This window comes from Antennarius striatus, chromosome 22 (genome assembly GCF_040054535.1).
Source record: "Antennarius striatus isolate MH-2024 chromosome 22, ASM4005453v1, whole genome shotgun sequence".
Taxonomy (NCBI): domain Eukaryota; kingdom Metazoa; phylum Chordata; class Actinopteri; order Lophiiformes; family Antennariidae; genus Antennarius; species Antennarius striatus.
This window is the reverse complement of record NC_090797.1, coordinates 9,962,450-9,976,519: the sequence shown is the minus strand read 5'-3', so window position 1 is coordinate 9,976,519 and position 14,070 is coordinate 9,962,450. Positions and strand designations below refer to the sequence as shown.

Here is a 14,070-nt window from a genome sequence, read left to right as displayed (position 1 = left end):
CAGGTTACAGCCTTTGTATTAATTCAAATGTTTACAAGAGAGAAAAACAGAACAAGAGGAAGTCATCATCTGCTTGCAGGAATTTAAAAGTACCTTAACAACAACGTATTACATAACAACAGTTTTCATTGACTGCCATGTTGTAAACCTGTGCTCTTAAATGTACAGTTATGAGCCCCGCAGGGTAAACACAAGGCAGAAACATTTTTACAATTCCATGTCACATGGCCTTCATGATAGCAGGCCTCCCTTTAGGTTGGAGCGTGTTTCGTTCCCAATTAGCCTTTTCTTTAGTCATGACAAATGTCAGCAGTGTGGAAATAAGTCAGCTGAAGAAGGGCTAAAAAAGGAAAGAACCGATTCAGTTGCCATTTAAAAACTTTTTTTATGAATCCTTTCACGTATAAATTTTAGTCAAAAATGTTTAGTAATAGAATAAATTATTTATTTGAAGTAGTGACCTGGTGTCACAACTCCAAACGCCCCGTTGTTTTCTGTTGTTTTGCCGACTGTCCCTCCAGCTACATGCTGCACAGGGCTATACAATAAATATCTGAAAGCCAACACGTTACATTAAAATAGATATGTTGCTTTTTTTGTAGCAAAGTAACAATTGTTTAATTGTTCCTCTATGCTCCTATAATATGCTCCTCTCTGGAGCTTGCTGACAGTTGATAGATTAATTAGCTTGTTGTGTGTGTGTGTGTGTGTGTGTGTGTGTGTGTGTGTGTGTGTGTGTGTGTGTGTGTGTGTGTGTGTGTGTGTGTGTGTGCACATGGGTGTGTGGTCATTTGTCCTCGTGCACAAACACAAGTGTGTCACTAGTTCAGCGTGCCTCACAGGTCATTAACAGCTCTTATCGCCTCTGTGGGCTTCACCACCTACGAAGCTGGAATCTAAATGTGTGGCCTGTTTGTTTATCTCCTATTGCTGTTGTTAATAATTAAATCAACTAAAACCTTCTAAATAAATTAAATGATTGCAAATAAAGATTTAATAAAGTTTTCAACTCACTTCTGCTTAGCTGTAAAAGTACATCAATCCACTTATATTGTGCTGTAAAACACTGATGTTCTTTACAAGGGATATCCAATGAGTGTGTGGAATCTTGTGAACATTTTAAATCAACACTGCTTCTAATAGAGATATGAGAATATGTATGGGTCATATATAACTTAACATAACCTCAGCTTCCATCTTCTCTCTTTACTTATTAAAACAGTTTCAGAAATAAACCTGTTCATGCACATCTGCTGATTAGTGACGTGAGTTTGTGAGTCACACACACACACACACACACACACACACACACACACACACACACACACACGGTTTATTTCCCATCCTTACTCCTCTGATACACTCTTTTCATGGTTAAGCCCATCCATTTGATAGTTGGCTTTATAAATAGTGTTGGTCGGATTCCTCTCCAAAGAGAAAGGACAAAACTCCTGGTTTCAAAAAGAATAGAAAAGGAGAACAAATTATATAATCGTTAATTCTTGCTAAAGAATAACGTGAGTAAGAAATGAAAAGGTATTGCCTAGCGGTGTTGAAAAATGTCACAATAATCAAGAGAGAAACTGTCTTGTGATTTCGTGGCCCAGAAAATCTGTTTCCTGTCACCACTTGTACATTTCTGACTCAAGATTTCTGCTTCATGCCGTTCTGTAATTGTCCAATTTTCTGTTATCATCGCAATTTTTATTTTTTTCCCTCTAGCACTATTATATATATAGAGGTATCATAGCTCTCTATGACTCTTAATCTCTTCTCCACCCGCAATTATCCAGTCATCTTCCAACGTTCCTGACCCTGACTCAGAAAAGCTAATACAGACCTGACCGTCTGTTGTGGTTCATTTTAGTGTCAGTCATCGTGTGAAAGCCGAGCACTGATTGCTGCTTTCAAATATGCAGTTTGTGTGTTTGGGTGTCAAACAAGCATGAATAAATGGGAATGAAGGAGGCATACGTTGCTGTTTAATTCGGCCTGGTGATAACAGATCGTGTCAGGATCTACTTGACTCTACATTTGATGTGACTTCTGTCCCCCCCCCCCTCCACTCGACCACACTACCAGCCCATGCTGTGTGTTTGAGTGTGTGTAATCAGCTGATGGATCTCTGGTGCCGTGTGGAATAACAGAAAAGACAGGTGCAGAGAAATAAACGCACAACAGCCAACAGATTTGTCTGTTAGTGCTGTGATGAAGGAGCTCCTCCATTCCTGTATATTAGCAAGTCGTCGCGCAACAGCTGCTGCTCAGCGTCACTGTCCTGCAGAGTGACTTTTTAATGTGTCTGCATTTGTGTGTGCATTCTGTCACTCCTTTGCCACCATCATCCCCCCCCCCCCCACAGCCACAAATCTACAGCAGCTTGGCTAGACTGAAGTAATTGACCTTTATGTTGCATCTTTTGTGAGTTATTTGTTGGAGTTGATCTTCAGTGTAGTTAGCGTTTCGCTTAGGCCTGTCCACACCCTCCGCTGAAGTACTGTGTGTCTGTGATTTTGTGTGACGGGGGTCTAGGGGTCCTGAGAAACGACCTCAGCTGCATCTGAGAGTGACAGGGCACCTGTGGTCGAACCTCACCGTGACTCCTCCACCACACACACACACACAGACACTTGGAAACACACATGACACACTCATGTGCTCAATACGGTTCAGCAAAGCTGTGCAATCCGACCCATCTCCCGTGCCGCTTCAACAGTATTACGCTCCTATGAATTTCACCACCTGTTGTCAGCTGCATTTCATGCCTTCTTCAGCCTATAGCCGTCTGTTTCCCTCCATAGGCACCAGAGCTTACAGTTGTGTCAGAAGTAGGTATGAGACCAGACCCTGCCTTCCCCAGGGGCAGAAATTCTAGACTGATCCAATTACTCCCAGCCAAGGCCTGAATCACACCGAATCCACTCAGACTAGCAGCCGCTTAATTCAACCTAGCGGCAAAAGTGCTACAGAGGACATGAGATAAGCAGTTAAGCTAGGGCATAAAAAGTCTCAAAAGGTAGAAGCGATAGGACTGAGTCCAGTCGGAATGTGTATCACCAGTACTGGGTTATAGTGATGTGGTGCTGCTGCTAACATCCATATTTTACACCTTTTTTGTCTCGGCTTTCACATTAGTCACTAATTACTTATCACATTAATCAAATTTTAGCCTGGGACCTGCTGCTTTCGCCGTTAAACTTTGACTATAAATCAACGTATTCATAGTCAATTTACAAATTTAAGGATCCTGTGAGTGAATGGCAGAAGAAAGGCAATATGTGTGGAGGGGACTGGGCCAGCTGTCCACAGTCATACAGACACAGCAGTTTGGCAGTAAATCATGTTTCAGGTCACGTCTCTCCTGGTCTCAGTGTGACACGATATCAGTGATGAATTATGTGGAGAAAATACAGCTTATGCACGCTAAATAGATAGGGTTGCTAGGTTTTTTTTTTTAGAGATGGGATCTCCTCTTTCAGAAAAGAAACTAGATTCTGAACTGGTTGCTGAGGATCTCATCTCCTCGTAAACTTTGGAAACACCTTCGAGCTGTAAGAGTTTGTCGTTGGGGTGACATGACCTTCCTGTATTGTGTTGATTTGCTATATATCTCAGAAATTAGCTAAATGTGTGTGGGGGCTTTAAAAGTAACAGTCAGATATCTGCTCTCTTTCTTCCAGATGGCGTCCATCATGTCGTGGCTCGTTGCACTCTGCGTGTCACCATCATCACTGATGACATGTTGACCAATAGCATCACGGTGCGTCTGGAGAACATGTCCCAGGAGCGCTTCCTCTCTCCTTTGCTCAGTCTCTTCCTTGAGGGCGTGGCGGCCGTCCTCTCCACCAAACGGGAAGAAGTTTTCGTGTTCAACATCCAAAATGACACAGACGTGCAGGGCTCCATACTCAATGTGACTTTTTCAGCCATGCAGCCTGGAGGCGCCCCGGGTAAAGGGACGTTCTTCCCTTCTGAGGATCTGCAAGAGCAGATCTACCTCAACAGGACTCTGCTCAGGCTGATATCCTCTCAGGAGGTACGCACACATGTAAATGCAAAATGATAAAATACTTTCAGGTTCTGAAATCCCGATATAAAATGTATTAATATGAGATCTTTTTTCTCCAGGTGTTACCTTTTGATGACAACATCTGCCTGCGGGAGCCTTGTGAGAATTACATGAAGTGTGTGTCCGTGCTGAAGTTCGACAGTTCCCCTCCCTTCATCTCTTCTGACACGGTTCTGTTTCGGCCCATCCATCCCATCAACGGGCTGCGCTGCCGCTGTCCACTCGGCTTCACCGGCGACTACTGTGAAACAGAGATTGACCTCTGCTACTCAGGCCCCTGCAAAAACAACGGGAGATGCCGCAGTCGAGAGGGAGGGTACACCTGCGAGTGCCAGGAAGACTTCACAGGTGAGTGGTCGTCATGACAACTTTTTTCAAGTCAAACTAAAATAGCTAAGTGTTGGACTCTTAAAATCAAACCACCCCTTTTCTTTTCAACACATCCTCAACAAAATTTCATTTTATAGAAGACATTTTTAAGAAATAATTACTAATTTACTAATAATGATGAAATGATACCTTTAATAACTTTATTAGAAACCCAAACCTGACCAAATTTAACCTAAACTGAATTGTGTTCTGTACAAATCACACATTAATAGCTAAAAAAAAAAAAAAGAACATATTTATACATTAAAAATCCATTTTAAATATATGTATATTCTTCCTAATAAAGACTGATATTACTTAAAGGCACACACCACAAACACACGCACACGTACGCATGCACGCATGCACACATACACACACGCACACGCACACACACACACACACACACACACACACACACACACACACACACAGTAGATTTATTACTCTGTATAGGTGTAGAGAATGCTGACTACTCTGGTCAAACCAGATCTGAATCAGTTAACCTGTTCACTAAATCAACACTAGTGTTGTGTTTATTTTATTTTTTTGAGAGAAAGTCATTGAAATTGAAAGTAAACACATTTTATGATTCCTCTGCAGCTCTAGGGAGCTTAGAGACATTTTTTGGTCATATTTTTTAATCAGTGCTGCATCCAAATGTAACAAACTTCTGTTTTCAACTACAAACCTGTAGGATTCAGAGCTAGCTTTGCCTTCAGGAGTGGGTGGAGAACAAAGTGAACGTAGATAAGCTTTGTGGCCAGAAACAGAACTTTGAATGCTTATGTTTTTTGTGTTACAATATGTTTGTTTTGTTTGTATCTTTTGATCTGCTTGCAATTAACAAGGAAACATATTCGTGAGGCTACAGACAGGTTACTGTTTTTTATGATTTCATATGATTCCTCTGATGGACATTAATGATAAGATAAATTATAGTAATTTATTACAATGTTATCCCACACTAAGATGTTAGGGCAGCGACTAAAAGGCAGTAAGGGGAAAACTTTTAGCTCACACACGAATGTAGGAAACAATAAACCCTAAATGTGAATAAACTATAACTGCTATTGTTGTGTAAAAACTCTACAGGGTCATTTTAAGCCGATGGTACATCCTCATCCATTTAAAGAAGAGAAAAAAGAACCTCAAACTTCCTGGAGGCTTGTAGCTTCAGTTTCCCTCCAATGGTAGACACGTTATGGGAAGCCTTGGAAGCTTTCATCATCCCCATTGAAATCACTTTCTAAAATATTTCCCGATGTTACAGATCTTCCTCCCATACTTCCCCTCGTACATCTGATACCTGACTGACTGTCTCTTGCTAATAGAACCTTGGCAGCCATCATCCCTCGTCTCCCTCTCCCAACACTCTCCCTCCTCTATCTTATCTGATCTGTAATTACCTGATTATACCCACTTTTTCATTCACTGCTCATGTGTTTCTTTCTTTTACTCTGCTTGGCCATCTTACCCATCTGGCCATCATATATCCCTTACTTATATCTTAATGTTCCCTCCTTTTGAAGGTCACAGTTCAACTCAAGATAGTCAGAACTCATTGGGAACCATTATGGGGCCGATGACAAGGGGCCTGCTCTGTCCTACTTGGGTTTCCTACATTACAGGGAAACAGATCTTTATAATTCACCCTTGGAAAAAAAGGATTATGCTGAGGATAGAAGGGCCATTAGCTGGTTCCAGGCTCTGGTGTTCCGAGTGTGTGTGTTTCCAGGGTGGACAGATATTGTCTGGACAGTAAGTTTCCACGCAACACTGCATGGGAGACAGAAGCAGCTATCACAAAACAGTCAGCTAGAAGCCTGCCGGTCTATTAGTGCAGGAATTTACATGAACCAAACAAGGAAACTACTTCCAACTTATTTTTTTTTCGGATAAAACTAAAGCCACTTGATAATTTTAGAGGAATTTCTCAATGGCACCATATGCCGTGCAAAGACTCTGGGTGTGACGGCCTAACTGCTATGTGAGTGGGAGGGTAAAAAATTGTTGCTGTCATCTTATATTGTTTACAAAGCACAGCCCAATGTCACACTGAACGCTGACAATATGTTATTTCACGAATCGTTTACTTGTGCAGTACAACTATCCATTGAAAATCACACAGGAGCATCATTTGTCAATTGCAGTTTAGGTTCACCTCCATATAAAAAACTCTTGAGTTCCAATATGAATCGTGATTCAACAGGCAGATTCCCTAGCTTTTTTGTCCAGTGTTTTTAGTTTTCAATTTTGTCCTGCTAATGCATGATGCAAAAGAAACACAACTTTTTCCTTTTCCAGTGAATGCTGGGAGAAGATGGTAGGAAGTGAGTGGAAAGTGTGGTATCTTTCCACTATTTTCATTCTTTCTTTTTTTTTCTGTTTTTTTACATCTTTATTCATATTCCTGTTTAAGATAATTTAATCGCAGTCACATTTGGTTCATTTTCTTTTTTTAATGCTTTAAAAAAAGAAATGAACCATTTATTCACAAAGAAACAAAATTACAAAATAATCACATTCACGTGAAATTCACATTCAACAACAAAGGGAGCGTTCTGGCTCCCCAAAGGGGCATCTTGTCCATGACCTCTGGGCTTGTGCAGCTGAGACACCGGCCAGCTTCCCAGTCGGAAAAAAGGTCGGGTATAGCAGCATAAAATCAGCCTCTCAAATGAACAGCGTTGTCATTTTCTTTTAGATATCTAGTGTTAAGTAGGTGAACCGAGCGGGAACATTAAAATGTTCCTGCTCGAATCAAAACGGACAATGTACAGTTCATCACAGTTCACAGTGTGAAATGAAGTGATTTGGAAACTTTTAAGAACATGTGGTACGTGACAGATTTGATGTGTTCTGTGTTAAAAGAGAAGTATGCGTTCAGTCAGTGGTTGGTTTAGTTTACGTTAAATTGGATAACAGTAGTTTGTTTATTCTTTTCTTTATTATTTTACTGTTTTGTGTCATTTTCTTTCTATATGGTTGTATGAATGTGACGAATCTCTAACTTTGATTTCTGTGATAAACTTGCTTTTTATAAATCAGTCTTTCTTTCTTTGGTTTTTTCTTTCTATCTTCCATTCTTTCTTTCATTCTTTCCCTCACTCTGCATTAAATTTTCTCCCAGCCACTCCCATTCATGCTCCTTAGTCCTCTTTATCTCCTCTCCTCTCTTCTCTCCAAATATGGCCAAACTCTCAGTTAAGCTCGTGTCTAAGTGCTTCCCAGAAAAAGGCCTATAAACAGGGCTTTGTTGTTACTGATACTGTTTAGATGGAGATAGGCTTCGCTGAACCTGATGGTTTTAAAGGGAACTTTAAAACAACTCTACTGTGCTTGACTTCACTTTAACTGCTGGATTCCGAGCTAATAATACAAAATGCTTCATAGAAAAGATAAAAACTTGATAATTTAACAGTGAAATGCTGATTTGGAGATGTCTGCAGTACAAACAAAGGCAACAGTAAAGATGACGACTACGATAGAATCACATTTAAGAAACGAATTAACAAACAGGACATGAGTACACAATAATAGATGTGGCACAGCTCTTATTAATTCAATCTTTCTTTTGTTATAGGTGAACATTGTGAGTTGAACGTGTCGTCAGGCCGGTGTGTTCCTGGTGTGTGTAAGAATGGAGGAGAGTGTGTCAACCGACTGGCAGGAGGGTTCATGTGCCAGTGTCCACCAGGAGAGTACGAGAAGCCCTACTGTGAGATGACCACACGAAGCTTCCCTGGACAGTCCTTCATCACCTTCAGAGGCCTGAGGCAGAGGTTTCACTTCACCATCTCATTCATGTGAGCACTTTTCTGTTTTACCTTTTATTTCATTTTCACGTTTGTTTCAAATCTATTTTTATTAAACACAAGCTGGAATCTAAAGGAATCAGACCACAAAATGCATGTCAGACCAGATAAACACTTTAATCCACTGCTTCCACCGTTACAGTTGTGTGTTTTTTACAGCTGACTCTCTCTCTTTAATGTTGAAAAAGCATTTGAGGATGTTCATTTTTTTGGAAAAAACTCCAAGCCACACATAAGTGTTGTCAATGAATTTAAAATATTAAAATCTTGGCTGCTGTTTGGATAATATTTGCTCATTTTTCATTCCCACCTGGGTCTGCAGCGCCACCTTTTTTCTGCACAGCAACCTTATGTGTGTGTCCATGTTAGAGCGTGTTTAGTAAACGGTAATCAGGGGAGTGTGAGGAGTTGCACCATCAAACACAACAGAGTTCATGCGCTAAAGTGTGTCAAGTAGGGCGTGCCGAGACATGTGCGCACTTTTCCATTGTGTCTCAGTACCTTCCTCTCAGTGCACACACATGCATGGAAGTTAATGTGACACACCAACGCGACTTTTCTTGTTAAAGGAAAATAAACCTGATTCGGCTCCTTCATAACACAGTAAATATTATGAAGATGAAAAGCCTTATCGTTGGTCTGATTATGATTAATAGGCAAGTTGAGGTTGATAGTGCAAGTTGGTGAACACAATGACGGCGAGAACGGTTTGCAGTGGGGTGAAAACAGGAAAGGCTGTGTGATGAATTTCCCTTATCAGTGTTTTGCTGCGTCCATCCTGACTTCCTGTCCCGCTGGCCTCACTGGCATCTGCCGGCTGACTCCTGTACCCTCACCTTACAATCCTAACCCACACAAACAGCCACACATGTGAGTTTTGTCCACTCACAAGCAGACTCATTTACCAGGTTCCCCCACACTTGTGCATCATCTAAGGCAGGGGAAGTGTTTCCTCTCTTTGGCCCTCCGGCTTCACACATCCTGCTGTTCCTTTCCAAGAGGCTTTTCCTCAAGAGCACCTCAGCCCTTTCCTCATAAAGCTATCTGCAAGGCTTTCAGCTGTTTGATTTGGATGGGTGCTTAGAAATGTAACAGGAAACATGAGCCAACTTTGACAAAAACAGCTGGAATCTGCTCAACCTTTCCAATGTGACACATCTGAGTACCTATTTTGTTTTATTTTGAGTTACTATTGACATTTATTGAATGAATAAATCATTTGCGCAACAACAAACTATGCCCATTTGTGCATTATGCTTAGACACACTATTTAATATGACACCACGTACTGAATGTCCATTTTTGGGCTGATTTCGCTGCTCTAAAAGAAGCCCTACTTTCCCATTTGTCTCTGCAGGTTTGCCACGAGAGAGAGGAACGCTCTACTTCTCTACAACGGCCGATTCAATGAGAAACACGACTTTATTGCTGTGGAGATTATTGATGAGCAGATTCAGCTGATCTTCTCTGGAGGTCAGGCCCCATAATCTGTGTGTTTACCCCACAGTGTGTGTGATAATATCAGCTCCATTACAAGCAAATTAGCACACGTGTTAGCGTGCTTTATCTAAAATGGCTTTTGCAAAGAGGCTGCGGAATAACTCTTATCAACACGTGGTTTCTTTTGATAAGGGAATGTGTGTGTGTGTGTGTTAGTACGAATTTTGTATTTGTGTTTCTGTGCTTGTGGGTTAGACGCACATTCAAACTGAGAATATAACTTTTGACAAACATAAGGTGATTATAAGGCGTGTGATATATGCACACATAATTGTGCAATCACATGCACACATCTGCAGCAAGTGATTAAAGCTGGTAACTGTTGGATCTCAGATCAAACAATATTCACTGCAGCTGTTGTTTTCAGAGTCGGTCTTTTTTCCCATGGTACCATACAGCCAGGAATCCAGTTCAGTGTGATAATGATAAATGGAGGCTGTTTGGGAGCCTAGCCAAATCTTTATGCCTCACTTCAAATCTGAAATATGACTAAACCTAGTATGAATAACTCATCAGATTTAATGCTCAGGTTGTCAGTCATGGGTAATGTGAAAAAAGATTAATTTTACTCATTGCGTTCGTGTAGAATAGTTAAAATAAGTGAAGTAGGGTGTGCAATCATTTACTTAGACACACTTTGCTCTCTTTTTGTTTCTCATGTGCACAACCAGGAAACAGAGACATCACTTATTAACTCTCACACACCTTACTCTTCAGTGTTATACTATACTGTGTGCTGATTTCTACAGCAGTGGATTCCTGCCCTTGACAAACAGAGTAAACCCCAGTAGATCTGCTGCCTTTGTGCTCCACAATCTCCTGACTGAGAGCCGTTGATACCGACGACTAAAACTGGATTTCACAACACTTGATTCATGATCATTGTGTGTGTGTGTGCGTGCGTGCGTGTATGCTTGCGTGTGCGTGTGTCAGGTAAGGCCACAGAGTTTACCTTTTAGCCTGTAGTAAATAAATCTGTTAGCATTCATCTTCTCCTTCAGTCTCAGTAATGAGACAATTTAAATTTTCCATTTAACCTTGAGACACTGATGAAAGTTGACTGGTTTGGAAACAGTCGTTCATTTAAATGTGGTTGATGCAGATTTTTATTTAGAACAGTACTAAATGTCACACATTCATAGACACTAATGTTTATTTTCAAGCTTTATTTCCTGAGACATTGAAAGAGATATTTCAAAAATGTGGAAAATTGTAAAGAAAGTATAAAAGACTAAACTTGATCCTCCTCTGTATCTGGACCCACACAAGAATTCAGGTCAAAATTCTGTCCCATAATCCATCAAGTTTTGTGAAAATCCCTCCAGTAGGTTTTGTGTAATCTTTCTGTCAAACAGACACAGACACATATTCATAATTCACTCTTTCTGTTTGCCTCCCTCATCTTTTGTCTCATCCCTCATTCACCTCCATCAAATTTTTCATCTGACATGTTTTTCCTTCTTTTCTCCCCTTCACCCCAACCCCCACATCTAATCTCTTATCCACCACTCCCATCCCTTTTCCTCCCCGCTTCCCATGTCATCCAGGTGAGACAAAGACCACAGTGTCTCCCTACATCCCAGGGGGGGTCAGTGATGGCCAGTGGCACTCTGTCCAGCTTCATTACTACAACAAGGTAAGAAACCTGAGCGCCTCACCGACCCCTGAGCATCCAGTAGACTTTTTAAAATCTCCCTGTCAGAACTGGGAAACAGTGAAACCAGTTTACTTTGCAGAGTTTGAAACATAAAAAAGTGGTTATAAAATATTTCATTTTTGCAAACAACAAATGATTAGAGCTGAAGTTCAAGAGTTGGATTGTGGATAAAATATGGCCTGTTGTGCTGCACCAGGACTTTTGATCTGGACTACTGATGTAGGAGACTATCTTAAGAGTGAACATTTGTGTTATGATGTTAACTCTGGCACGAGTTAGCCCTCTATATCAACCTGTGACACTGAGTTATGGTATAGATTTCTCACAAGAACCACTGGAGCCTGGCTTCGGCTTCAAGAGCCAAATATTCAACAACTGTGTTTTCCTACCAGAGGACTAAGGTATATTATTTTGTAGTGCCCTATTATGGATTGTCTCTATTATGGATGTCCCCAGTGGTACTAATGATAGACTCTTACCTGAATCACTGCTATTTATTTTCTTATTCTTCTCGGTGACTAAAGTCATTTTCAACTTGTTCTCACGATGGTCTTCTTCCTTTTTTACTCCTATCTCAGAAAAGAGACAGCTATAATTTTGTAAAGCAGCTCGTGTATCCACTTCAGCTGTTATATTACATCAGAAGGACTTACATTGCAGTTAATTAATGGTGGTAATTTCACAACACAAGCAACTGACCTGCAGAGCCTGTGGGAATTGTTCTAAAACAAATTAAACATGAAATTTGAAGGTCCTGTCATTTGTGTCTGTTATACTGTTTCATTCTGCAGGACTTCAAAATCACAGTTTTGACAAATGAACCAATGCAGTCTGGTGGAAGTCAAGTAGAAGCTAGCAAAACAAAAAGAAAGTAAAAATCAACCAAAATGTTGCTGTTGCTTAGACTCTGTAAAAGAGATTTAAGTTGTTCACTTGGAAAAAAAACATTGATTTCTCTTCATGCCTTCACTTCACACTCTTACTTCATGTATTCAACTCTGAAAGCTAAAGAATCTCTGGCCTAATGATAACCTACAATGGACACAATCTCACATTTCTCGTCTTGTTCAGGTCTTTCTTGTGTCAATTAACTATAAAATCTGTAGCGTCCTCGGGGGCCGAGTGGCAAGTATTCATCAAAGCTGAATCGGGCGACCACGCTGTACCCCTTCAGCTGCAGGGTCACATCTGTGTCCATTGTTTCAGGTGTTTCTGGCCACCTCAACAGCACTGCCTTATGATGCTGGAGACAATAGTTTCAAGCTTGTAGTGTTGTATTAAAATTCCTTCGAGGCTTCTCACTACTGCACGTATTATTTTCAAGACAGTATGTTGGTGCTGAAGGCTGTTTTTTTTGTGTGTGTGTAGACATGTCTCCATGGAAATAGGAGATTAATATCTACAGTATGTTCAAAGGTATTCCCTGCTTTGTTCCTGTTCCATCCACTTTACGTTTCTTCTTATTCTTCTTATATTTTATCCTGCTTGTCACAATGTCATGCAGATACAAGCAGTTTACGCACAGTTGCAAACATTCGTGCCATCAGTGTGTTATTAGCGTGCAGAAGATGCGATGTGTGCATTCCACCAATGCCATTCTTAATACAGACAGTTATTTGCACATCAGGTGACACATTCCACTGAATAACCTCCAGGCCGAATGTAGCGCTGACACGAGGTCAGCCTTTCTTCGTTTCCTTGACTGATCAGAAGTCAGATTGACTGATGAAGCCTAAATCAGTCGCTGGAGGGATTCAGAGATATGTTTACAGCGTAGTGCATTGATGTTCTCACAATAGATGAGATGTGTTGACGGGTGAATGCAAGGATGAGAAAGTAGGCGCATGTTGGCTGTGGGTGAAAAAAAATAAATTTAATTCTCATACACTTGTCTATACGTTGCATTGCGTTCATTGCAAGATCAGAACACTGTTTCGTGAACTGTGGTGATTCATCTCATACCATATGTCCAGATATAGCCCCGTACATAAATAAGGATTCCTCTGTACAATAATTTTCTGGGAGCTTGGGGGGGGTTAGAAATCATAAGATGACAAAATGCAGTTAAAATTGGACCTCACAAATTCTTAAGTAAAGATTAGATCAGAATTATTTACATAGTTAAATAGCTATTGTGAAAACTAACAATAGACTGCTCATATGACTAGTGACCTGAATTCAAATATTCAACTCTTTTCAATAAACTATTCCTATGATAAACCAGTAATAAAATACATATTTTTTAAAAACCCAGAACATAGCTCAAATAGTAAAATGTGGCAGTAAGATTGGATATACCAGACAAAGTGATTCCTATATGTTTAGTTGATGGTAAACATTCAATCATTTCGCTAAATGCTAACTAACCATACTGAGTTGTTTAAAGAGTAAAGGCGAAGTGCCAACATCTCAGCTGACACTCACTGAAAAGGCTTTTTAACAATGATGTAAATACCAAATATGATGAATTTCTCAAAAATAAAATCTATATGTTCTTTAAAGTGCAGGACGTCTTTCCCAATAATTATTTATTCCTGAGTTTTTTTTCCTGCATGAGACCCAGTTAACAGTTTTAACGGCACACTCACGCAGTGCACACAGACACGCACGGATGACGATCTATGGGGTCAGATAATGAGTCTGTTGACGTCGTGCCG

The 14,070-nt window shown here is 40.4% G+C and overlaps 1 protein-coding gene across 4 annotated transcripts in view; it reads left to right on the top strand.

Annotated features, from left to right (window-relative positions):
• Window positions 1-14,070, top strand: part of celsr1a (cadherin EGF LAG seven-pass G-type receptor 1a) — a 73,602-nt gene that overhangs the window by 28,397 nt on the left and 31,135 nt on the right. For all 4 annotated transcript variants that reach the window (XM_068306607.1, XM_068306609.1, XM_068306605.1 and 1 more), the window contains exons 2-6: window positions 3,681-4,036; window positions 4,129-4,417; window positions 8,025-8,247; window positions 9,614-9,729; window positions 11,304-11,392. In XM_068306607.1, the coding sequence (XP_068162708.1) occupies window positions 3,681-4,036; window positions 4,129-4,417; window positions 8,025-8,247; window positions 9,614-9,729; window positions 11,304-11,392 (1,073 nt within the window). The remainder of the gene's footprint in view (window positions 1-3,680; window positions 4,037-4,128; window positions 4,418-8,024; window positions 8,248-9,613; window positions 9,730-11,303; window positions 11,393-14,070) is intronic.